A 26,632-nucleotide genomic window follows, 5' to 3' on the forward strand; every position below is an offset into this window, starting at 1 on the left:
GACCCAGGCAGGCAGTCGGCATCTTGACACCTTAGTCTCGGAGTGGCATCGAACATGCGCGAGATAGTCCACATCCAGACAGGCCAGTGTGGCAACCAGATTGGGGCGAAGGTAAGCCACCTCTACCACCTCGTGGGTTATTTCACGGCTCAGGGGATCGCGGTTGCCATTCGGTCCCAGTGCCGGTCCCGGCGCGTTTTACGTTGGTGATTATGTTGCGTCCTAAACGCCACGTACTAGAATCTCGTTTCAGGATACGGGTGAAAGCAATTGCCTGTGAATCAGTCGCGGCTTTTACCAGACGTACTGCTTTCGTTCTAAGTTGTGGCCTCTTTGCGTTGGACAATGTTGAGCCCTAGCTAATGCTCATCGAATCTCTTGTTCTTGACCACTCCTTTCGCTCTGACCTTTTAATTACTGCTCGCGCTTTGAGAGCGTTGAGATATTGTTGTTGTTTTATGGCATATAGCTCAGACTTTATTCCCGGTTGTAAAAAAATTCGAGACAATCGGTCTTGGCGGAGAGGTGACATGGAACAGTTTTATGGCAAATGACTGCCGCAAAGCGATCGGCGAGGATTCTTTGCCGGAATTTTTTTTCGCACGACCTAGTTTTCGCGTATGATGCAATTCAAAAGCCTCAAGTGATCTTAGGCCCTGCCGGGTTTCCGCCATCAGCAAGACACATGGCGGGTGAGAATCGATGGCAGTTGACGAGTTGACTACAAAAACCAGTTGACAAGTGGAACTGTAGCAGTTATGTTGCTTTCGCTGTGAATTACAGCCTCTAAATATGCTTTGACTGCCGCCACTGCGCGATGTGACGCCACTCTGATTACTGAAATCTTTTCCCGTCTGCAGTTTTGGGAGGTGATTTCCGATGAGCATGGCATCGATCCAAGCGGGGCGTACCATGGCGATTCGGACCTCCAGTTGGAGCGCATCAATGTCTACTACAATGAGGCCTCCGGTACGCGTCTGGCTGTATTTCGGTTGATAATTTCACACTGAAGCTTTCCCGTCGAGTTGATGTTGCCTTGCGGCTGTTTCGCACTGCTAAGCATTACGGAAATTTGCCGGGCCGTTTGGCACATGACTTCAACAGAAACAGCAAGCGAAAGACAAAACCGAACGCTGTGTGTATGGTTGTCCCTTATTCTCGGTCCTGCCTTAATAGCGTTGTTTGTGCTGTTAAGCTGATATCTGGCCTGTCAATAGAGCTTCTTCAACGGCAGGCCTTTGCTCTTCAGGCTTTAAATTCTACAACCGATCGCGCAAATCTAGTTAGGTCAAAGTGCAATGTCTAGTGACCTCTTCTGTTTGCGGCATGTTATGTTAGGCCATAGCAGGTTTTCAGGTTGCATTGCCACAAGTCCCGCAGGGATTAGCTTGAAGGTTCTTGGCCAAAGGCTTTTTTCTCATAGGCAATGAATGTTCACAACGCGATTGAGTTTTTAATAATAATAATAATTGGTTTTGGGGGAAGGAAATGGCGGAGTGTCGGTCTCATATATCGGCGGACACTTGAACCGCGCCGCAAGGGAAGGAATAAAGGTGGGAGTGAAGGAAGAAAGGAAGAGAGAGGTGCCGTAGTGGAGGGCTCCAGAATAATTTCGACCACCTGGGGATCTTTAACGTGCGCTGACATCGAAAAGCACACGGGCACCTTAGCGTTTTTCCTCCATAAAAACGCAGCCGCCGCGGTCTGGTTCGAACCCGGGTTCTGAATTTCCTCGTCAGGTTTGACGAGGACATAGTACGTCTCCCCTCCACTACGTTTCCTCTTGCTGCAGTGAGTTTGTAAGGAGTTTTTAACTCTATGTTTGCTAATACCGCCGCTGTGCTTCATTTGGAAGGGGCTCGATCATGACATCCATGATTCGGCGGACGCATTTCTATGGAGGCGAGATCATAAAGAGCCGTGTGTTCTGCGATCTTATTGCGCGTAAAGTAACCCGAGGTGGTGCAAATTTATCCAGAGGCCGGCACTACTGCGTTGATGACAGCCCATGTACAGTATTCGGAATGTTAATCCCATATAGGACACCGTAAGTTTAGTAATACGAAACAGAAGCGAAACAGGAGTCGCAACAGGACGTTAATTTAGTGACATCATTTTGATCCACCTCAATTTATCTATCAACATTTCACCTTCTGTTTTTCTGCTGAAAGATATTTAAATATATTATTATTAAATATAACTGGATCTCCTGTTTGAAGGCCGGGAGGTGGCGCAAGGACCTAGTAGTGCCGCTTTTATTTGCTATGACACCTACAGTTGGCGCTCTCCATTTTCACTTCTTTAACTGGCTTTGTTGTGACGCAGGTACTTGTAATAACTGCACGGTATCTTTGCTGCCGCTAAGTGATATTTGTTTTTTGTTTGAGGAGGTAAATACGTGCCTCGGGCCATCCTGGTTGACATGGAGCCGGGAGCCGTGGACGCCTTCCGCTCGGGACCGTATGGACCACTCTTCCGGCCGGATAACTTTGTGTTCGGTAAGGGGCTTCTCGGCTTAAAACCTAGTACATAAACACACCCACAAGAGCGCACAATATAGACTAATCTTTAAAGCACACAACTGGCTAAATTTGTACCCACATCTCTGTACGCACAGCGAATCCTCGCTCAGTATAATCCAGTCCGAGTGGCAGTCAGTTTAATACAGCCACGCAATCAAATACTTCAAGTTTGATCTATGGACATTCTCATCAGTTCCTTGCGAAACCTAGGCCGCCAAGATTGAGACGCAAGCTTGGTGGTTCATCAAGAATGTAGTGCGCCGTGAAAAGAGCTTATTACGAGAGAGGGAATACATGGGCCATTTCGAAAATAAAATGAATTGGAATAGAGGATATACAAGGCAAAAGATGTCGGCGTTCAATGTGTTCATTGACGTGGACACCGTTCTAGACGCTTAAGGAAGTGCGTAAACTGGCTCCCCGGGTCAGTGGACGCTTCACTCGCTCTTCTACGTACGTGACGATGGTGAAGACATGTGGGCTGCATACATTAATAATAATTGGTTTTTGGGGAAAGGAAACGGCGCAGTATCTGTCTCATATATCGTTGGACACCTGAACCGCGCTGTAAGGGAAGGGATAAGGGTGGGAGTGAAGAATGAAGAAAGAGGTGCCGTAGTGGATGGCTCCGGAATAATGTCAACCACCTGGGGATCTTTAACGTGCACTGAAATCGCACAACCTACGGGCTCCTTAGCGTTTTGCCTCAGTAAAAACGCAGCCGCCACGGTTGGGTTCGAACCCGGGAACTCCGGAGCAGTAGCTGAGCGCCCTAACCCCTGAGTCATCGCGGCGGGTTTCTGCATACATTAGCACTGATAACTTAGTGGTAGACACGCGGCACTGCAGTAATAGGCCGCAGCGTTCATTGGGTGATCAACCTCTCGCGATCATCAACTGCAACCTGCCACAGAGGCAGGGTGAACGCGCTGCATATCAAAAGTGCGGAAGGCAATCAAATGGGGTTTTAAAGTGAAGGCTTTACTGGCCGCTAACTTGGGATTTCGCCCTGGCGGTGCTCCGAGGAAGCACATAACGTCACAACGTGCGGCTCACCGCGCATATTTCTTTCTCGTTCCCTAGTCACTACTGAGCATGAGCCACTAGTAGCATCGAGCCACAGGTGTCCGCCGCTGCGCAGCGCCACGCCTTTCCTCAAAATCCAACTTTCAATTTTCAGTTTTCTCTTTTTTCTTTCCCTCCCTCCTTTATCGCTTCCTTTACGGCGCGGTTCGGGTGTCCACCCATATATGTGAGACGGTTACTGTGCCATTTCCTTTCCTCAAATACCAAAGAAAACTAGTCAGCCGACGGTGTTCATAGTTCATTGGCGTTGACAACTTTGAAAAGGCCGCTCATTTTCACGAAAGGATAGACGTAATAATTAATGTAATAATTGGTTTTTGGGGAAAGGAAATTGCGCAGTATCTGTCCCGTATATCGTTGGACACCTGAACCGAGTCGTAAGGGAAGGGATAAACGAGGGAGTGAAAGAAGAGGTGCCGTAGTGGAGGGCTCCGGAATAATTTCGCCCACTTGGGGATCTTTCACGTGCACTGACATGGCACAAGATGCGGGCGCCTTAGCGTTTTTCCACCATAAAAATGCAGCCGCCGCGGTCGGGTTCGAACCCGGGAACTCCGGATCAGTAGCCGAGCGCCCTAACCACTGAGCCACCGCGGCGCACAACCGGCTCCGTGGGTCAGTGGAGACCTAAATCTCGCTTTCATGCACGTGGCGCTGGTTTCCAACTGCAAAAGACTGCTTTGATTGCGTTCCCCACACTGGATAGGCAGCGCGCCCTCCCTGCCACCCTGGGAGGTGGCACGCAGTTAATGGTTGATCGCGAGATCTTGATCAGCAAACGAACGAAGCGGCCTAGCTATTGCTGCAGTGCCGCATGTCAGCCACAACGCTGTCAGCGCTATTGCATTCAGGCCACATCTTTCTCCCACCACTGCCACGTGCATCAAATCACGAATGAGGCGTCTGGATATTCAGGCAGCCAGTTATGCGCCCTTCCTTTGTACAACTCCATCGTCGTCTAGAACATTGTCAACGCCAATAACACAGTGAACGCCGACACCTTTCGCTTTGTATTCCCTAGATTAACTGAGCTAATCCACATTAATTTTTTGCAGTTGCATGCCAACGCCACGTTACACGAAAGCGAAAGTGAGGTGTCCACTGACCCAGGTAGCCAGGTGTGCGCCTTTCAATTTCGTAAAAATGAGCGGGCTCTACGTTGTCAACACCAATGCACCAAATGAGCGCCGGCGGCTCATTTTTTTTGTTTTGACGAAAGGAAATGGAGCAGCAACTGTCTCATATGTCTCGATGGACACTAGATCGAATGGATAAAGGCGGGATGGAAACAAGAAAAAAGAAAACTTGAAAATCGATTTTAAGGAAAGGTGTGGCGCGACGCAGCGGCGGAACACCTACGGCTCGGGGCAACTAGTGGCTCATGCGCAGCAGTGACTAGACACGCTTACCCGAAATGGGCCGCTGGCTATAGCCTAGCGTAGCTCTCGCTACAAAAAAATTCCATCCGCCTTTGACACAACATCACATCACTCAGCAAAACGCATAGGTGGCGCATTACACAAAAAAGGGAGGCGGCCGTCTGCGGGGACAATCCGGCATAAAACAAAATATTACAGACAGATATAACACAGGAAATGAGCACAGCTGGCGGTTCTCCCTCCCCTGTGTTCATGTCATTTGTCACCCGTTTTACGTAGGGACTCGCTGGAGAGATTGTGTTCTGTAGCCGAGTACAATGCGAGCCATGACTTGTTGAATTGTTTGCAGACGTGAACATATATTTTCAACTTCTTTCACCCGTCGCATTATCGGGAACTTCCGCAAGCTGTTAACTTCAACTGTGTTGAGCGTTGTTTATCTCTCTTCTCGCTACCTGCACCACGCAGCATAAGTATTGTTTTTTCCGCCCAGGGCATGGCTTTCTTTCATGCCCAGCTTTCTGGGACATCTACTACTTGTGCCATCTACCGGCAGTGGCGGAAACAGGGAGCGTAACTGAATGGGAAGGGGTACAAAAAAAATCGTAAAACGTGAACAAAATCACCTAAAAAATGCTTCGGGGATTTGTATAATATACACTTAGCTGAGGAATGTGCCGAAGTTTCTGTCCTGTGCTATTAATACACGAGCTTCCCAGCGCGTTTGAATATTATACGATGCTGCCTACGGGAGGGGGCCAAAGTTTTGGCATTTTTCCAGACTTTGAAACTGTATAGCACCGTAACACAGATAGATATCGAAAATGCTTCCCGGTTTTAGGTACCAAAATATATGGTGTTTAAAATGGTGTGAAACGATCTGGCATAGCTTTGATCAAGAAGCTTCCTGAGGCCTTTTAATTGAAACGTGATATTGCCTAAAATATGAAAGATGGCGCCCGGCACCGAGCTACGCTGCAGAAGTGGTTCGGACTGCTGAAGTTACGTCCAATTCGACGCTTACCTTTTTATCGGGTGACTTTTGCCTTGCAGACAAGAACACATGTCAGAGCTCGAACCCAGTGTCTCGACCGGAGCTTTAAATAAAGAAAGTTGTTACGATGACCATGCATTAACGCAGCTACATAAAATATTCGCGGCTGTTCATATATGCTTGTCGTGGAGCAACTTTGCAAATTGTCAGCCCTTTGCTATTATCTAAAAAGTTTATTGGGGCGTGTGATCATGATATATTAGGGTATGAGGGCTAGCTCGCCTGAATTTTAGCTATTGTTGCTTTTAAGGAGCGTAGCGGCATTCAAACGGCCGACATTAAAAAGTATTCGCGGATATAAATGTTTAAGTTTATTCTTTTAATACTTATTTAAGAAAATTTGATATAGCTTTACTCAGATACATTCTGAAGCTGTTCAGCTGTTTTCGGGCAGAACACAAAATTTGGAGTCTAGAAGCAAATAGCGTCTAGATAGACGTTCAGGTTGTTACTGTCACGTTCACCTGTAATGCTTTCAAATTTGTGACTCTAGCGTTGTCCGAATATGGTGACTCGAGTTTGCACTTAGAGTTCTAACCTTGGTTCAGAACCTTTTGTTTTGGTCAACTAATTTTAATAAATGTGCTCGTTTCTATAGAAAATATATTAGTATGAATGTATGAATGAAAAATTTCACGCATGATCACTATTCATACTTTTATTGCTGCAGCTATTGGCGACTTTTTTTGCTGTTCTTTCATTCTGACTTCTGTAATATGCATGCATGATGTATTGCCGGGATCCATCCTGTGTAACACAACTGAAAAAGTGAGGCTTCGCTTTTGAGGTACGAAACTTCGCTTTTAAAGATACCGCGAGATACCGCCAACTTTTTTCCATTTTTGCAAACAAATTGGTGAATTTATTGTGTCCACTTCTGGGCTACGAAAAAGCACTTTTACATGGACGTCATCAAGGAAGCATTTCATAACGGTATATATAAATGGTAAATATGGTGGCTGTCGCAATTTACGACGCTGGCAGTCGCTGCTACGCTGCTTCGTCGGCCGATTGTCATGATATCGCATTTAATTCTCCCGCACCTCCCAGAGTGACATCGCAAGGGGCCGCCAGGTGCAAGAGGGTTAACCACGGATTAACAGGGTTAGTCGCGATGTCATATCAATCGTCTGAAGCAACTGTCTTGACAGCCTCCTTTGAAGAACGTTTCCATCTGTCCTTTGAGGCTGGGCTGTAATCATTTTAAGCAATAAAGTTTTCTTTTTCACCAGTATAATAGATGAGTTGCGTTATCGCAAGCAGCATGCTTTTAAGATTCATCTTCTTCAAAATGCTATGAAAACGTCTAAAAAATTGACCGCCAACAGCAAGATCACAGGATGTCAAGGGGTATAAATTAGAGGGGGGAAGAAAAATAAAAAACAACTAAGTGTCCTGCCCACGCCAGTACAAATACTACATTGAGACTGTTAAAAGAATGAAAACTAGAAGTGCCCCCCGTTAGGACGGCCAATAAAAATCAAGAGAAACACCCCCACAAATACATTCAAAGAGAGGGAGAGGGGTGGGCGGTTGGGGGGTGGCAAAGTCTTGCACAGGGTGCCGGGTGATGTAAGGCCGGCTCAGGACCCAGCCGCTATGCCCACATTTCAGCGTACGCGAAATGCAACAACGCTGCGGCTGTTTACCCCCGGGGGGTGGAATTAGTTCGAAGCGCTCCAGTGCGCTGTCCCTCATAGCCTGTAATGGAACTAATTTGTATAATTTCATTGTAGCTTTTCCCAGTTCACAGGTTACTCTGCCTGCAGCAGCATTGATTTCCGCGGTCAGGTGAAAAACTAATTATACTGCACTGAACAATACTATCGCTTACTTTGGAAGCAGCAGCGTTTGGTAAATCAAACCAAATACAATTGTAATAGAGAGGTACAGCGCAACAAAAATAACCAGACTCTAAAATAATTGCATTCTATATTACAAAGTTAATGAGAATATCAAATAGGCGGGGATGTCATTATAGCAGGCGGGGATGTCTATAGCACGTAGGGGAAAGCACAATGTCAGCAAATTACCATGAATGAAGGGGAAGCCTTCGTAACGATAACACTCATGGGAAGTGATCTGTTACGTTTACAGTAATATTCGAAGCACTGGAGGTTATATTTCTTTTCTCCTATGCACCTTTGGGGAGGAAATCGAGCAAATGTAATAGGTCTATTTTCACGGCGTCGCTGTCAATAAACTTGCACTTGTCACAATATCTGATAGCTGGTGCGGAAGGGGTTATAACTTCCCCGCAAAAAGGCAAGGACAGGGGCTATATTGCCGACATAAAATATAATATTATACACTTTTTATACAACATTTGGAAACAAAATGTGAACAGTCAGAATCACAAAGCGTCATTACCTTGTGTTTATGTTACATGTACAACCAGAACGATGCACTCCGAACGTAATGAATATGAATATAACTAAACACACTTCACAGTAACATGGCATACAAAAGAAGCAATACTTTGCGAAAAGAATAAAGAACAAGGCAAACTTTTAATCGGTTGCCAAACAAAATGTGTCAGCAAAGAAGGACATACAAATGAACATAAATGATGGCATTGAATGTGCGTAGTACTGCTGTCGTCACTTTTCTCGAGCCTGTTTGTGCGCATTGTGCACTTGGTGCCAGTATCATATGATCTACGCCCGATACGACCAATCAGTTTTCTTAAATTCGCTGCAAAATTTTTTCCTACTGCCCCCCAGAACTTAAAGGCGTGTGTGCATGTTCATTTTCAAAGCACCCCCCCCCCAAGTACTTTTTCTAGCTGTACTGATTGCGTTATAAATCGGTTATCCATGGTTTGTTTACATAAAAGAATTTTCTTACGCAAAAGACAAGCCAACATATCATTTTAAAAGTGACAACTGCAATACTTACAAAACACACATATCACATTTATATTACACCAAAAAATTGCTCAGGGCATATATGGCAGGTCAACAGTCACATAATACAAATACACTATTTTTAGTACACACCGAACACTCCTTTAGAAGCAGGTCACATAAGGCATCAGGAACAGTACTCTTCATCTTCAAGCAGTGATGCACTTTCTAAACTAGAGGTACAACACAGCACTATTAATATAGGAGGAAACACGCAAAACTAAAAGGCACATCTCACCACATAACTGTTATCTCCTCCTATGGCTACAATCATTGCTTTTCTCTTTCTTTCCTTACAAGGTTGCGAAGTTTTTCTATTGATTTGACTTTCGTCGACATTCCCATAGCCCGAAGCTCCGTGCGCAATTCTCCTTCATCCATGTCGTCCACATTTTGTAGACAGTTTCCTTCGCTCACTTTTTCATCTGCACAGCGTAGCCTCTTCGCCCGTGTCTCTTGAATAAGTCCCTCAAACCAATACTCTTGGTCCCGCTTTTTATATGCACGGCTTAGTCTGATATTCTCGCTCACTTCAAGCCTTTTCGCAGGCTTGAGAGCGTCAGCGGGTGCATTCCACATGTTAGACTTCTCATGGTGTAGATGCTTTAGCACGTCGTTTTTTTCCTCTAACCCTTGGCACTTGAACCTTTCGTGCTTTGCGGAAGCGTGGTGCGCGAGAATATGAATGTATGGCTTAACTCTATCGCCAACATTGGCTTTGCAACCTTGGGCTCCTAATTCTAAGAACGTGTGAAAGAATTGGGAGGTTTCTCTTTCTATGCTGCGACCTTCAACATCATTTTCCAGGTGGTACAAAATTTTCCGCATAAGCTTTCAAAGGAGGAAAGTTTTTTCCTCTGTATGAGGGTGCAATTTCCCGGCCAGTTTTTCAGGCAAAGCCTTTAGCAGGCGCTCACAATCCCCCCCGATACCGACATGAATGTTTTCCCTTGTTTCCTTCATTGGCTTCCCAGACGTGAAATTTAATCCCACAGTTATTTACGGCGTCAACGATGTCCTGAACGTGTATGGTCATGCAACGTGGGTTGCGGACTTTTTCACGGTAATCTGTCTTCTGCTTCTGAAAGCAATCCATCTACAAGGCGGTTAACTATACTTAACTTCATGTGCAATACATCAGGAATTATTAAATCAGAGTCGAAGTTAAACAATGGCACGTTTTTCATCCCCTTCGCCTCTGCGCAGCAATCAGCTTTGATGTTCTCAAGAGTGCGGATCAAAGGAGGCTCATTAAAGCTCCTGTTACTTGTCAGAACTGAGCACCTTGTCTGTGGGTTTGCTCGACAAAATGGACAAGGATAGTGTGATACAGCAGACTGAAGACCCTGAACAACAAGCAAAAATTTCAAATCTGACCCTAGACAGATGCGAATCGGAATCTCGTGGTCCCCTACATATATGCTATTCCTTCGTGCGACAACATTAATTTCTTTTTTCAAATCCCGAAAAGCATCTCTTATTTCAAAATAACCTTTCGAGATCTCCGCCACACCGAGAAGGCGATGAAGGTTATGGCTTTGTAGGTGCCGCGTTTTGCAAATGATGACGAATGATAATCTTGTCCAGGCCATGCGTCTACTCACAACGCAGCCATCACCCTCTATTTTTACAAGGAGTGCCTCGAGGAGTTCTCTGTCTCTGAGTGGCTTTCCTTTATTGCATATTCCAGTACTGATTTTCTTCAGGATACAGTTCGTGCAAGTATACGCCTTTCACAACCCGCCCCTTCAGGTCAGAGTGGCGCTGGCAACAATTGGGCCAAGGGCCACTACACCGAGGGTGCTGAACTGGTGGACTCGGTGCTCGACGTTGTGCGCAAGGAAGCGGAATCCTGTGACTGCCTGCAGGGATTCCAGCTGACCCACTCCCTGGGCGGTGGTACTGGATCTGGCATGGGCACACTGCTCATCTCGAAGATCCGTGAAGAGTACCCCGATCGCATCATGAACACCTACAGTGTAGTGCCCTCTCCAAAGGTGTGTGACATTATCTACAGGAGCCAATTTCAGCATCTTTGAAGCAAATCAAACATGACATTTTGGTCTTGCTTTATAAGGCGTCTTCCTTGAATTTTGATTAGTCGTTATGCACAAAGTTCTCATTCTCTTCCTGCGGCTACCACTAGGTTTCGGACACTGTCGTCGAGCCCTACAATGCTACTTTGTCAGTGCATCAGCTTGTGGAGAACACCGACGAGACCTACTGCATCGACAACGAAGCACTCTACGACATCTGCTTCCGGACGCTTAAGCTCACGACTCCCACCTACGGAGACCTTAACCACTTGGTTTCTGCAACGATGTCTGGTGTGACCACATGCCTGAGGTAAGTATTTCGCAGCTTCATTCAAGGGGTCACTTAAGCGCCTCATGCATGTTCATAAAGAGCCCAAAGAGGTCGACACCATCCGCCGAATTGTTAGTTCCGACGGTAGTGATCGGTTCATTATGGAACAAGCACTGCAAAGACTGCGGTCGCCAAGGTCTTTTACAAAATATTTAGAGTAATACACTACAGCTAATCTCCATGTATAAAGTGCATGTGGTGGCAATATTTTAAGAAAATACAATGACGAGCAAGAAAGCAAATAAAAGCACCCTCACCGTCCGCATAAAAACTAACAAACATCGCACCTGCTATAGCCAGCCAAGCAGCTGCTCAAGGAAGCTTTGAAAAACACTTCAAAGAAAGTGAATTTGGCAACGGCAGCAATAACGAGAAGGCGGCTGCCGTCGGGAATAATGGAGCGGCGCCTAATCTACGGCATGCGATTGCACACATTGGGAATAAAATGGCCGTGTTTCACCACTGTACCTCAGAAACTCATGAGGCGAAAAGGTAAATTAAGGCCTCGCGCTGTAAATGATGAAAAACTACTCTGTTCAAAAAGCAAACATCTCAAATCTCTTGGAAATAATTTAGGTGTGTGTCAGTGGAGAATGCTTTTTGAACTGTTTCTCCTTTATAAAGCGCACATTTATCTCGTTCAGCTCCTTAATCCTAGCGTACAGGACCTCCATATAAAGCCTCACGTACAGTGGAATCAGTTATCCCCGTTTTCTCTTCGGGAAAAGGGAATACACATTCCCACGTTTTGGTATGGAAGTTTTTCTTCGATAAATAGTGGCACTTTCTGAGGAAGTTGGGAGCAGAGTACCACATTAGCGTGCTGAGCAGTCAGTATGGAATACTGGTTGCCATTGTTGGGGATGGTGTTTTAGGGCCTGGAGAACTATCACTTAATTTTAAAGTGCCACGACAACCGGCAGACTGGTGAAGTTAATACCCATCGATGTTCTCCTAATGTAGTAATTTGTATAACCTTTGAAGCTGGATACGAAGCAGTGTCCTTGTGAAGAATCCATTTTTATTTTTTGTGATTTTGCCAATGAATGGAAACAGCAACAGAAGAAATCTTGTTACCTTACTGGAGCTGGTTTGTTTCTCCGCCGTTGTAATTTGGCTGAGGCAAATAACAGGCATGCAGTTTCAATGTTCTCTAGAACAGACTGGCAAAGTGTAAACTATGTCACTTCTGAAATTTCCATGAGTTCGTTCTTTCATTGGGCTTCGTTCTCTGCACTGGCGTGAAGAGAACTGAATTTAAAATTTGATGACCCGATATTCAAAAGCTTTGAACGAACAGCGGCAACAATCGCGACATTCTACAAGATGCCTCCACTGACCATTGTAGCTGCTTTATAATCTTACCACAATCTTGTTCTGACTGCTCCCAAACAAGAGCGCCCAACATACCTCTGTAAATTCTCTCTCCCCTTTTGAATTAAGCGGGCTTCTAATCAAGCACCGTCCCATTCCTCACAGATTTCCTGGGCAGCTGAATGCTGATCTTCGCAAGCTGGCCGTTAACATGGTGCCCTTCCCTCGCCTCCACTTCTTCATGACTGGCTTTGCTCCACTCACGTCTCGCGGCTGCCAGCAGTACCGGGCTCTGACTGTGCCAGAGCTGACGCAACAGATGTTCGATGCCAAAAACATGATGGCTGCTTGCGACCCCCGCCACGGTCGTTACCTGACAGTTGCTGCAGTCTTCAGAGGCCGAATGAGCATGCGGGAAGTCGATGACCAGATGCTCAACATCCAGAACAAGGACTCGAGTTACTTCGTTGAATGGATCCCGAACAACGTAAAGACAGCTGTCTGTGACATACCGCCTCGAGGTCTGAAGATGTCTGCTACTTTCATTGGGAACAGCACAGCCATTCAAGAGCTTTTCAAGCGGATCTCCGAGCAGTTTACAGGTGACCATCGTGTTTGATTTGAAAGTGCTTCTTAAAAGCACATGCTTTCATTGTAGGTACCCATTGCTGTCGATTTTCTGGTACAGCGCATTTTCGGGGACAGTTCTAGGAGTGTGACCCCGCCTGCTTGATATATTATTTTTTTGCAGCTATGTTCCGCCGCAAGGCCTTTCTGCACTGGTACACCGGAGAGGGCATGGACGAGTTTGAGTTCACCGAGGCCGAGTCCAACTTGAACGAACTGGTGTCAGAATACCAACAGTTCCAGGAGGCCACCCCTGAGGACGAGGAGGAATTCGAGGAGACCCAGGCAGAGGCCTAGTTTTTGTGCAGTGCTTTTTTTCTTTCGGTTTACAATAAAGTGTCTGTTTGTCATGGATCCTTGTTTTTGAGCCAGGTGCTTGTGCACTTTAGTATGTCGTAGGCCCGGACTGCGTCACAAGCATGGTCACGCAAAGCAGCTAAACCTTACTGTATTGCAATGTGCGCACATCTGTAAATAGCCGTGTGACCGGCGTTTTCGGCATTTTGACGAAACTCTAAAATCTGTTAAAATCTTCTCATCGAACCACTTTTAGAGCGAACGCAAGGTGATCTTAAGAAAAACAAGTTTTGATGAGCTATTATTGGTCTCGGATACTTCCTGTCTGATGATGTGGCAAATTCTCTGTGCTGTCGAAACTGATACGAGACGAGACGGTTTTTAGAACATCGCTACGGAGAATACATTTAGCTTATTCTCAGTGTTACTTGACTGAGGTTTTTGGCGTATTATCTAGCCATCTTTTGTCTCATATTTTTACGATTTTTAACAAAAATTTCAGTGACGGGATCTTCGTCAATACTAGGACGATCGAATCACTTTCCTTGAGAGACTCTTCTACTTGAGGCAAGGAAAACACGTTGAGAAGACGCCGACAGGACATCAAGTAGCATTTGAGGCTGCTTGACCAATTCATTGTTCAGCGATAGTCGAGCTCCTCGGGGCTGCTGAACCTGTAGCGATCGAACCACAAGGCCCATATCTCGTCCTTCTGTGAGCGGCATAGCCCTAACCCGGGACGCAGCGCAGAAAGGTTCGTCGTCAAAGGCTTTGGCGATTCGCCACTGTGAGGAGCCCTCAACCCTTAATACTCAACGAACATTGTCCGTGTTGAATTCTGCGCTAATGATTCAGAATCCCTCAGCGTGGTGTCCACAGAAACGGAGGGCAGGTGCTTTGGAAGCCATGCAAGCTTTCGTGATCTGAAAGCCCTATGGTTGGAGGCGGGAGCGATATTTCCGGCGAAGGTCTGGGGTAAACAGCTCTTTGTCTCTATAGCAGTTTAGCGTCAGCATCACCAGCTCTTAACGTGATAGCGGTAAAGGCCCCGTTCACCCGAAAATCCAGTGCCGATGTTCGTGTTTTCGGTGTCGTGAGTGAAAAATCGCAAGCTCTTGATTGCCCAGGTATTGAATGTCCAGGTATTTTTGGATGCAAAGTAGAGAACGACCGTTTGCATATATGGTAATTAACCGATTGCGCTACCGCGTTATACCCTTAGGGCGGAGCTTAAGTGATCCTTCCAAGTTTTGCATGGCAGGTAGGAAAGCGCTTCCTGATGTCTCTGAGGGGCTCAAGTATGTCTCCGTAGTAGGTTTGCATTACAGAATAGGTTCCCACTTCGTCGACTACCGCTTGGTTTTATGACCGCGAGCTGTGGCGTTCGTGATTTGATTCCCGGTGTGTAGAGCCCATGTCATGGTAAGTGCTTCTCAGCTGGTACCCCCATGGCGGAATATTTGGGAAGCCTTCTCGATGGGGCTACCGCTGGTGTAATTACGACTGATTGTTGTCTGCGAGTCGAGGTTACTGTCAAGGATCTGTGCCATCTGTTTCCGTCGGCGACTGCGAGGATTTTCGTGGTCAAATAGCATCCAGGTCGCGGCAGTGTAACGCGAAATCCGGTGACAACTCTTGCACTACTGGAGTGGAACTCGTTTCATTTTTATCGCCTTACCGTAATATCTGGTATACAGTCCGCACGCAGTGTATAGTCCGCAACACACGATTTTGGCTGCATATGGATTGTAAAACTTTTATTTCCAACAGTTTGAGAGGCTTTAGGCCCCTCGCCTAAACGACAGCCAGAATGTCCTGGCTTGTGGCGGCGTCTTCGGCCAGTTGTACGACCTTTGTCTGAATCATCAGATCGGTGCTGAATAGGAGAGCCTCCCATTGGTCAAGCGATAGAATTTTTTTCCCTCCAGGGGGCAAAATGGTATTTCCAATATATATGGTTGAGATCCGCGTTGTGGTGACATAGCTTGCACACATTTGATTATTGGGACGGATCACAAAGACTACACAAAACTGGGTTCTGGAATGTATGAGTCTGGAGACGGCTGATGAGAAAAAAAATACTACACTTTCCGCACTCGTTACATACAATATCAGAATCAGGCGTGCGAACAGCACATAAAATTATATTTGGCGCAGTTCAAGTATCAAAAAACGTGGCAATAAAGTAAGCGTCGCGAACTTTGTGCCACATTCAGCGATGCTGAAAAAGAAAAAAATGCTGTGCAGTGCATGTATACAGATGGTCCGCAAAGCGCAAAATATAAATTTTTTAGCATGTATAACTCGCAGACTGTATACCAGAAACAATAGAATATGTTACAGAATTTCTGCCCCTCCCCCTAAAAGAGCCGCTTGCTATATATATATATATATATATATATATATATATATATATATATATATATATATATATATATATATATATATATATATATATATATATATATATCAAATCAAATTCTTTCTCAGTATACAGAGGAAATGCTAGGCATCACATGGGAAGGAAATATGCTACAGATTAGAAGTTACGACCTACACTGCGCTCATCATCCTCGTCCGTAGCGTTTTCCTCGTTCCATTTACTGCCAAGCACAAGGCACTCCGAGCGTATTCAAATTCTAAAGCTTCATTTAGGTAAGCAGAACGAATGAATGAGTCAAATAACATTTATTTACTTACATTCAAGCGCATAAACGAACAGTTCGATCAGTGTTTATATTTTTTAACGGCAAGCTCATGATTCACCCGAAGATGAGGAAGACGAGGTTTGCGACGTTCCGCGATGTATTCATCTCTAAAAACTCAAATTTCCTTTAAATAATATAAGGCACACTTTTTACGCACTTCTTTTTGCCTTCGCCAGATTCTGAGCTGATCTCTCTTTATGGGAGTGTCATTAACCTTGCGAGACCAACGACAACCAAAGACGGTTGACCACAAATCACCTACTCCTTCAGTGCAGATGCCCGCCGCGGTGGCTCAGTGGTTAGGGCGCTCGACTACTGATCCGGAGTTCCCGGGTTCGAACCCGACCGCGGCGGCTAAGTTTTCATGGAGGAAAAACGCTAAGGCGCCCGTGTGCTGTGCGATGTCAGTGCACGTTAAAGAACCCCAGGTGGTCGAAATTATTCCCGAGCCCTCCACTACGGCACCTATTCATTTCTTCTTTCACTCCCTCCTTTATTCCTTCCCTTACGGCGCGGTTCAGCTGTCCAACGATATATGAGACAGATACTGCGCCATTTTCTTTCCCCCAAAAAACCAATTAATATTATTATTCAGCGCAGATCGGGATTGGGGTAGGTGTCGCATTTGTAAATATACCAGCGCAAAACGTAAGCCCACGTTACGGCAGAACGGAAGACATTACGACAGATCCATTGCTCTCCTCACTGTAGTCGCGTCTCTTTTTGTGTACTCACTTCGTTTTTACAATGCGTGAGTATCGTTACAAATGATCCTGGTTGGACGAGCGTAATGGAAAAGCCTGCTCGATGCTGCGGGCATCTTGGAAGCCTTAACGCGGGAAGCAACGCGCAAGCTGTGCAACATACTCTGAAAAGCTGTTAAAATTGTATGTACTGAATTTCGCGAGATAGGGGTCACAGTCATGTTCTCGCAAAAAAATCCTCAGCATATTTAATCCAGTTAATGAACAATTTCAAGCGTAAGGAGGCCCATACCAAATCGCACTCAGCTTGCCACCGTTACAAATGCTGGTAAGGGATTGTCTGTATTGCTGTTGGGGCCTAATGTTTAATTCCCAGGAAGTTATTTTAAAACCTGTTTTGATGCACAGCACGCGGAAGGCGCAAATGCAACCATTTTTCGCTTAATTTTGTACACTAGGTATGCGGATATCCATGGCTATTGAGGAAGGCTCCAATTTTACTCCTCTGACGTTATGTTAAGGTCTGTTTACACAATGAACCCCATATAGGAGACGCCGCAGTGCCTTTGGCGGTCGTCTGCTGATACCAAGGTCGCCAGTTCGATTCCTGCCGCGGCGGCCATATTTCGATGGAGGCGTAATACAAAAATACCCGTGCGCTGGAGCCACAAGTGGCGCATGTTAAAGATCCAACATTTTGGCTAAATTATTCTGCAGCCCTCCACTACGGTGTTCCTCATACCCTATGTGTCGGTTCGAGACGTTAAACTCGACAATTAAAAAAAATAAAATCTTCAGACCAATTTTTGTGTCGCGAAACAGGCTTTGCGTGACGTTCTACTTTCAGTTCGTAAAGTTCGCGCCTGGCTCGTATCTGGCCTGGCCCCGGTTGTTGTTGATGATGATAATGATGATGATTTTGGCCTCTGGTTGAATGGTACGTACCCACGGTGGGGGATTGGACAGGGTACATTGGCCCCGGTTATCTGCGCACCAGGGGTTCCAGCAGAAATTCCGATATCCTTTTTTCTGACGGCGGACCCCGGATCATTGGCTGCCATGTTGGTGAACGTCGCACAGTGAAATGTGATGCGCGTGTCTAACCCTGTTATCAGCACCTGTGATGCTGGAGGTCGGAGCAAGCGGCTGTAAGTGGATTAGGCATACGCACGGCCTGTCGCCGTGCTACGTTCACCAACATCAGACAATTGTCCGCGGGCAGTGTGCATACCTAACGCACCGAAAGCAGAACGCAACCCGGACCAAGGAACGGCAAGAGGCCCGTATTGTGAATCCACATTTACTAAAGAATTCCATGATCCATCAAAAGTATCGATCATGTACCTAGTAAAATCACTGCCCGGATGAACAATTTCTGCGCAAATTGTCTGTGTTAATAGCTTGCTGTTCACCAGGCATATATTGGCACATAGCCACCCAATCTGAACCTGGCAACGTTTGGCAGAAGGTTAGGTGGGCGGATGAGATTAAGAGGTTTGCAGGCATAAGGTGGGCGCAGCTGGCAAAGGACGGGAATAATTGGAGAGCCATGGGAGAAGCCTTTCTCCTGCAGTGAGCGTAGTCGGGCTGATGACGACGATGATAACAGTGACCCACCCAAACCCCCAACCCAACCTCCCATACCCACACCCAACCCCTTCCTCCCAATGGGAAGCCACTGTTTCGAGAGCACAAACCAGGATGACCAGCGCAGACTGATCGACCAGGCAACCCCGATTGGAACAGATAATGAGGCCCTGGACTCAGGTCTCTAACCTCTTGGGGCTACAGTCAGGCTGCTGCTGCTGATGATGATGATAAAATAGTTTTCCAATCGGTCGGTAACATTCAAACTTTAGAACCGACCGCACGCGCAGAATGCACGTTAGTTCTTTCGAGCGAAACCAATTTCGAGCACCGAGAAAAGAAAGTAGAAGAGGCCGAGTTTGCCCCTGCAGCCTGTTGAGAGAACCCCGTTGTGCCGGAAGCTTTGCGAAACGAAAAATAGTTCGCGTTGTACGGCGCATATCCTTTACACGGCACCGTGTACGTGAACTGAAGGCCTTATATATAACCTCTGAAACGCATTTACCATGGCAGGAACAGGCTGCGGCACTACTTTATGCGCTATTGAGTCGACACGCGTACACATAGGAACAGAGTTGAGGAAGAAGTGAGCGTTGATGCTGCGCAAGGCTACAAATACGTGGGCCCTTGACCCAGGCAGGCAGTCGGCATCTTGACAGCTTAGTCTCGGAGTGGCATCGAACATGCGCGAGATAGTCCACATCCAGACAGGCCAGTGTGGCAACCAGATTGGGGCGAAGGTAAGCCACCTCTACAACCTCGTGGGTTATTTCACGGCTCAGGGGATCACGGTTGCCATTCGGTCCCAGTGCCGGTCCCGGCGCGTTTTACGTTGGTGATTATGTTGCGTCCTAAACGCCACGTACTAGAATCTCGTTTCAGGATACGGGCGAAAGCAATTGCCTGTGAAGCAGTCGCGGCTTTTACCAGACGTACTGCTTTCGTTCTAAGTTGTGTCCTCTTTGCGTTGGACAATGTTGAGCCCTAGATAATGCTCATCGAATCTCTTGTTCTTGACCACTCCTTTCACTCTGACCTTTTAATTACTGCTCGCGCTTTGGGAGCGTTGAGATATTGTTGTTGTTTTATGGCATATAGCTCAGACTTTATTCCCGGTTGTAAAAAAATTCGAGACAATCGGTCTTGGCGGAGAGGTGACATGGAACAGTTTTATGGCAAATGACTGCCGCAAAGCGATCGGCGAGGATTCTTTGCCGGAATTTTTTTTCGCACGACCTAGTTTTCGCGTATGATGCAATTCAAAGGCCTCAAGTGATCTTAGGCCCTGCCGGGTTTCCGCCATCAGCAAGACACATGGCGGGTGAGAATCGATGGCAGGTGACGAGTTGACTACAAAAACCAGTTGACAAGTGGAACTGTAGCAGTTATGTTGCTTTCGCTGTGAATTACAGCCTCTAAATATGCTTTGACTGCCGCCACTGCGCGATGTGACGCCACTCTGATTACTGAAATCTTTTCCCGTCTGCAGTTTTGGGAGGTGATTTCCGATGAGCATGGCATCGATCCAAGCGGGGCGTACCATGGCGATTCGGACCTCCAGTTGGAGCGCATCAATGTCTACTACAATGAGGCCTCCGGTACGCGCCTGGCTGTATTTCGGTTGATAATTTCACTCTGAAGCTTCCCCGTCGAGTTGATGTTGCCTTGCGGCTGTTTCGCACTGCTAAGCATTACGGAAATTTGCCGGGCCGTTTGGCACATGACTTCAACAGAAACAGCAAGCGAAAGACAAAACCGAACGCTGTGTGTATGGTTGTCCCTTATTCTCGGTCCTGCCTTAATAGCGTTGTTTGTGCTGTTAAGCTGATATCTGGCCTGTCAATAGAGCTTCTTCAACGGCAGGCCTTTGCTCTTCAGGCTTTAAATTCTTCAACCGATCGCGCAAATCTAGTTAGGTCAAAGTGCAACGTCTAGTGACCTCTTCTGTTTGCGGCATGTTATGTTAGGCCATAGCAGCTTTTCAGGTTGCATTGCCACAAGTCCCGCAGGAATTAGCTTGAAGGTTCTTGGCCAAAGGCTTTTTTCTCATAGGCAATGAATGTTCACAACGCGATTGAGTTTTTAATAATAATAATAATTGGTTTTGGGGGAAGGAAATGGCGCAGTGTCGGTCTCATATATCGGCGGACACTTGAACCGCGCCGCAAGGGAAGGGATAAAAGTGGGAGTGAAGGAAGAAAGGAAGAGAGAGGTGCCGTAGTGGAGGGCTCCAGAATAATTTCGACCACCTGGGGATCTTTAACGTGCGCTGACATCGAAAAGCACACGGGCACCTTAGCGTTTTTCCTCCATAAAAACGCAGCCGCCGCGGTCTGGTTCGAACCCGGGTTCTGGATTCCCTCGTCAGGTTTGACGAGGACATAGTACGTCCACCCCTCTACTACGTTTCCTCTTGCTGCAGTGAGTTTGTAAGGAGTTTTTAACTCTATGTTTGCTAATACCGCCGCTGTGCTTCATTTGGAAGGGGCTCGATCATGACATCCATGATTCGGCGGACGCATTTCTATGGAGGCGAGATCATAAAGAGCCGTGTGTTCTGCGATCTTATTGCGCGTAAAGTAACCCGAGGTGGTGCAAATTTATCCAGAGGCCGGCACTACTGCGTTGATGACAGCTCATGTACAGTATTCGGAATGTTAATCCCATATAGGACACCGTAAGTTTAGTAATACGAAACAGAAGCGAAACAGGAGTCGCAACAGGACGTTAATTTAGTGACATCATTTTGATCCACCTCAATTTATCTATCAACATTTCACCTTCTGTTTTTCTGCTGAAAGATATTTAAATATTTTAATATTAAATATAACTGGATCTCCTGTTTGAAGGCCGGGAGGTGGCGCAAGGACCTAGTAGTGCCGCTTTTATTTGCTATGACACCTACAGTTGGCGCGCTCCATTTTCATTTCTTTAACTGGCTTTGTTGTGACGCAGGTACTTGTAATAACTGCACGGTATCTTTGTTGCCGCTAAGTGATATTTGTTTTTTGTTTGAGGAGGTAAATACGTGCCTCGGGCCATCCTGGTTGACTTGGAGCCGGGAGCCGTGGACGCCGTCCGCTCGGGACCGTATGGACCACTCTTCCGGCCGGATAACTTTGTGTTCGGTAAGGGGCTTCTCGGCTTAAAACCTAGTACATAAACACACCCACAAGAGCGCACAGTATAGACTAATCTTTAAAGCGCACAACTGGCTAAATTTGTACCCACATCTCTGTACGCACAGCGAATCCTCGCTCAGTATAATCCAGTCCGAGTGGCAGTCAGTTTAATACAGCCACGCAATCAAATACTTCAAGTTTGATCTATGGACATTCTCATCAGTTCCTTGCGAAACCTAGGCCGCCAAGATTGAGACGCAAGCTTGGTGGTTCATCAAGAATGTAGTGCGCCGTGAAAAGAGCTTATTACGAGAGAGGGAATACATGGGCCATTTCGAAAATAAAATGAATTGGAATAGAGGATATACAAGGCAAAAGCTGTCGGCGTTCAATGTGTTCATTGACGTGGACACCGTTCTAGACGCTTAAGGAAGTGCGTAAACTGGCTCCCCGGGTCAGTGGACGCTTCACTCGCTCTTCTACGTACGTGACGATGGTGAAGACATGTGGGCTGCATACATTAATAATAATTGGTTTTTGGGGAAAGGAAACGGCGCAGTATCTGTCTCATATATCGTTGGACACCTGAACCGCGCTGTAAGGGAAGGGATAAGGGTGGGAGTGAAGAATGAAGAAAGAGGTGCCGTAGTGGATGGCTCCGGAATAATGTCAACCACCTGGGGATCTTTAACGTGCACTGAAATCGCACAACCTACGGGCTCCTTAGCGTTTTGCCTCAGTAAAAACGCAGCCGCCACGGTTGGGTTCGAACCCGGGAACTCCGGAGCAGTAGCTGAGCGCCCTAACCCCTGAGTCATCGCGGCGGGTTTCTGCATACATTAGCACTGATAACTTAGTGGTAGACACGCGGCACTGCAGTAATAGGCCGCAGCGTTCATTGGGTGATCAACCTCTCGCGATCATCAACTGCAACCTGCCACAGAGGCAGGGTGAACGCGCTGCATATCAAAAGTGCGGAAGGCAATCAAATGGGGTTTTAAAGTGAAGGCTTTACTGGCCGCAAACTTGGGATTTCGCCCTGGCGGTGCTCCGAGGAAGCACATAACGTCACAACGTGCGGCTCACCGCGCATATTTCTTTCTCGTTCCCTAGTCACTACTGAGCATGAGCCACTAGTAGCATCGAGCCACAGGTGTCCGCCGCTGCGCAGCGCCACGCCTTTCCTCAAAATCCAACTTTCAATTTTCAGTTTTCTCTTTTTTCTTTCCCTCCCTCCTTTATCGCTTCCTTTACGGCGCGGTTCGGGTGTCCACCCATATATGTGAGACGGTTACTGTGCCATTTCCTTTCCTCAAATACCAAAGAAAACTAGTCAGCCGACGGTGTTCATAGTTCATTGGCGTTGACAACTTTGAAAAGGCCGCTCATTTTCACGAAAGGATAGACGTAATAATTAATGTAATAATTGGTTTTTGGGGAAAGGAAATTGCGCAGTATCTGTCCCGTATATCGTTGGACACCTGAACCGAGTCGTAAGGGAAGGGATAAACGAGGGAGTGAAAGAAGAGGTGCCGTAGTGGAGGGCTCCGGAATAATTTCGCCCACTTGGGGATCTTTCACGTGCACTGACATGGCACAAGATGCGGGCGCCTTAGCGTTTTTCCACCATAAAAATGCAGCCGCCGCGGTCGGGTTCGAACCCGGGAACTCCGGATCAGTAGCCGAGCGCCCTAACCACTGAGCCACCGCGGCGCACAACCGGCTCCGTGGGTCAGTGGAGACCTAAATCTCGCTTTCATGCACGTGGCGCTGGTTTCCAACTGCAAAAGACTGCTTTGATTGCGTTCCCCACACTGGATAGGCAGCGCGCCCTCCCTGCCACCCTGGGAGGTGGCACGCAGTTAATGGTTGATCGCGAGATCTTGATCAGCAAACGAACGCAGCGGCCTAGCTATTGCTGCAGTGCCGCATGTCAGCCACAACGCTGTCAGCGCTATTGCATTCAGGCCACATCTTTCTCCCACCACTGCCACGTGCATCAAATCACGAATGAGGCGTCTGCATATTCAGGCAGCCAGTTATGCGTCCTTCCTTTGTACAACTCCATCGTCGTCTAGAACATTGTCAACGCCAATAACACAGTGAACGCCGACACCTTTCGCTTTGTATTCCCTAGATTAACTGAGCTAATCCACATTAATTTTTTGCAGTTGCATGCCAACGCCACGTTACACGAGAGCGAAAGTGAGGTGTCCACTGACCCAGGTAGCCAGGTGTGCGCCTTTCAATTTCGTAAAAATGAGCGGGCTCTACGTTGTCAACACCAATGCACCAAATGAGCGCCGGCGGCTCATTTTTTTTTGTTTTGACGAAAGGAAATGGAGCAGCAACTGTCTCATATGTCTCGATGGACACTAGATCGAATGGATAAAGGCGGGATGGAAACAAGAAAAAAGAAAACTTGAAAATCGATTTTAAGGAAAGGTGTGGCGCGACGCAGCGGCGGAACACCTACGGCTCGGGGCAACTAGTGGCTCATGCGCAGCAGTGACTAGACACGCTTACCCGAAATGGGCCGCTGGCTATAGCCTAGCGTAGCTCTCGCTACAAAAAAATTCCATCCGCCTTTGACACAACATCACATCACTCAGCAAAACGCATAGGTGGCGCATTACACAAAAAAGGGAGGCGGCCGTCTGCGGGGACAATCCGGCATAAAACAAAATATTCCAGACAGATATAACACAGGAAATGAGCACAGCTGGCGGTTCTCCCTCCCCTGTGTTCATGTCATTTGTCACCCGTTTTACGTAGGGACTCGCTGGAGAGATTGTGTTCTGTAGCCGAGTACAATGCGAGCCATGACTTGTTGAATTGTTTGCAGACGTGAACATATATTTTCAACTTCTTTCACCCGTCGCATTATCGGGAACTTCCGCAAGCTGTTAACTTCAACTGTGTTGAGCGTTGTTTATCTCTCTTCTCGCTACCGGCACCACGCAGCATAAGTATTGTTTTTTCCGCCCAGGGCATGGCTTTCTTTCATGCCCAGCTTTCTGGGACATCTACTACTTGTGCCATCTACCGGCAGTGGCGGCAACAGGGAGCGTAACTGAATGGGAAGGGGTACAAAAAAAATCGTAAAACGTGAACAAAATCACCTAAAAAATGCTTCGGGGATTTGTATAATATACACTTAGCTGAGGAATGTGCCGAAGTTTCTGTCCTGTGCTATTAATACACGAGCTTCCCAGCGCGTTTGAATATTATACGATGCTGCCTACGGGAGGGGGCCAAAGTTTTGGCATTTTTCCACACTTTGAAACTCTATAGCACCGTAACACAGATAGATATCGAAAATGCTTCCCGGTTTTAGGTACCAAAATATATGGTGTTTAAAATAGTGTGAAACGATCTGGCATAGCTTTGATCAAGAAGCTTCCTGAGGCCTTTTAATTGAAACGTGATATTGCCTAAAATATGAAAGATGGCGCCCGGCACCGAGCTACGCTGCAGAAGTGGTTCGGACTGCTGAAGTTACGTCCAATTCGACGCTTACCTTTTTATCGGGTGACTTTTGCCTTGCAGACAAGAACACATGTCAGAGCTCGAACCCAGTGACTCGACCGGAGCTTTAAATAAAAAAAGTTGTTACGATGACCATGCATTAACGCAGCTACATAAAATATTCGCGGCTGTTCATATATGCTTGTCGTGGAGCAACTTTGCAAATTGTCAGCCCTTTGCTATTATCTAAAAAGTTTATTGGGGCGTGTGATCATGATATATTAGGGTATGAGGGCTAGCTCGCCTGAATTTTAGCTATTGTTGCTTTTAAGGAGCGTAGCGGCATTCAAACGGCCGACATTAAAAAGTATTCGCGGATATAAATGTTTAAGTTTATTCTTTTATTACTTATTTAAGAAAATTTGATATAGCTTTACTCAGATACATTCTGAAGCTGTTCAGCTGTTTTCGGGCAGAACACAAAATTTGGAGTCTAGAAGCAAATAGCGTCTAGATAGACGTTCAGGTTGTTACTGTCACGTTCACCTGTAATGCTTTCAAATTTGTGACTCTAGCGTTGTCCGATTATGGTGACTCGAGTTTGCACTTAGAGTTCTAACCTTGGTTCAGAACCTTTTGTTTTGGTCAACTAATTTTAATAAATGTGCTCGTTTCTATAGAAAATATATTAGTATGAATGTATGAATGAAAAATTTCACGCATGATCACTATTCATACTTTTATTGCTGCAGCTATTGGCGACTTTTTTTGCTGTTCTTTCATTCTGACTTCTGTAATATGCATGCATGATGTATTGCCGGGATCCATCCTGTGTAACACAACTGAAAAAGTGAGGCTTCGCTTTTGAGGTGCGAAACTTCGCTTTTAAAGATACCGCGAGATACCGCCAACTTTTTTCCATTTTTGCAAACAAATTGGTGAATTTAATTGTGTCCACTTCTGGGCTACGAAAAAGCACTTTTACATGGACGTCATCAAGGAAGCATTTCATAACGGTATAAATAAATGGTAAATATGGTGGCTGTCGCAACTTGCGACGCTGGCAGTCGCTGCTACGCTGCTTCGTCGGCCGATTGTCATGATATCGCATTTAATTCTCCCGCACCTCCCAGAGTGACATCGCAAGGGGCCGCCAGGTGCAAGAGGGTTAACCACGGATTAACAGGGTTAGTCGCGATGTCATATCAATCGTCTGAAGCAACTGTCTTGACAGCCTCCTTTGAAGAACGTTTCCATCTGTCCTTTGAGGCTGGGCTGTACTCATTTTAAGCAATAAAGTTTTCTTTTTCACCAGTATAATAGATGAGTTGCGTTATCGCAAGCAGCATGCTTTTAAGATTCATCTTCTTCAAAATGCTATGAAAACGTCTAAAAAATTGACCACCAACAGCAAGATCACAGGATGTCAAGGGGTATAAATTAGAGGGGGGAAGAAAAATAAAAAACAACTAAGTGTCCTGCCCACGCCAG

At 46.4% G+C, this 26,632-nt stretch overlaps 2 protein-coding genes across 3 annotated transcripts; both read left to right on the top strand.

The window, feature by feature from the left end:
* The first annotated feature begins 40 nt into the window (after positions 1-40).
* Positions 41-13,560, top strand: LOC144107446 (tubulin beta-4 chain-like). Its single transcript, XM_077640447.1, has 7 exons — positions 41-111; positions 861-969; positions 2,388-2,498; positions 10,700-10,944; positions 11,094-11,293; positions 12,794-13,230; positions 13,380-13,560. Exons 1-7 carry the CDS (start codon positions 55-57, stop codon positions 13,550-13,552), a joined length of 1,332 nt encoding a protein of 443 aa, XP_077496573.1. The 5' UTR covers positions 41-54; the 3' UTR covers positions 13,553-13,560.
* Positions 13,561-19,003: 5,443 nt separating this feature from the next.
* Positions 19,004-26,371, top strand: LOC144107456 (tubulin beta-4B chain-like). 2 transcript variants are annotated; one of them, XM_077640459.1, is made up of 4 exons: positions 19,004-19,291; positions 20,041-20,149; positions 21,569-21,679; positions 26,275-26,371. In XM_077640459.1, the coding sequence occupies exons 1-4, from the start codon at positions 19,235-19,237 to the stop codon at positions 26,277-26,279; spliced, it is 282 nt and encodes a 93-aa protein (XP_077496585.1). In that variant the 5' UTR covers positions 19,004-19,234; the 3' UTR covers positions 26,280-26,371. The 2 variants fall into 2 exon arrangements, with proteins under 2 accessions (XP_077496585.1, XP_077496594.1); XM_077640468.1 differs by having other exon boundaries at positions 21,572-21,679.
* Positions 26,372-26,632: the final 261 nt, after the last annotated feature.

The sequence above is a fragment of the Amblyomma americanum genome, chromosome 1 (assembly GCF_052857255.1).
Source record: "Amblyomma americanum isolate KBUSLIRL-KWMA chromosome 1, ASM5285725v1, whole genome shotgun sequence".
NCBI classification, from domain to species: Eukaryota; Metazoa; Arthropoda; class Arachnida; order Ixodida; family Ixodidae; genus Amblyomma; species Amblyomma americanum.

Excerpts from the sequence above, each read along its gene's own strand:
- LOC144107446 (XM_077640447.1), top strand. The coding sequence starts at position 55 with ATGCGCGAGATAGTCCACATCCAGACAGGCCAGTGTGGCAACCAGATT. Across the intron at positions 112-860 it reads GCAACCAGATTGGGGCGAAG|TTTTGGGAGGTGATTTCCGA; the intron begins GTAAGCCACCTC and ends TCCCGTCTGCAG. Across the intron at positions 11,294-12,793 it reads GGTGTGACCACATGCCTGAG|ATTTCCTGGGCAGCTGAATG; the intron begins GTAAGTATTTCG and ends CATTCCTCACAG.
- LOC144107456 (XM_077640459.1), top strand. The coding sequence starts at position 19,235 with ATGCGCGAGATAGTCCACATCCAGACAGGCCAGTGTGGCAACCAGATT. Across the intron at positions 19,292-20,040 it reads GCAACCAGATTGGGGCGAAG|TTTTGGGAGGTGATTTCCGA; the intron begins GTAAGCCACCTC and ends TCCCGTCTGCAG. Across the intron at positions 20,150-21,568 it reads CTACTACAATGAGGCCTCCG|GAGGTAAATACGTGCCTCGG; the intron begins GTACGCGCCTGG and ends TTTTTGTTTGAG.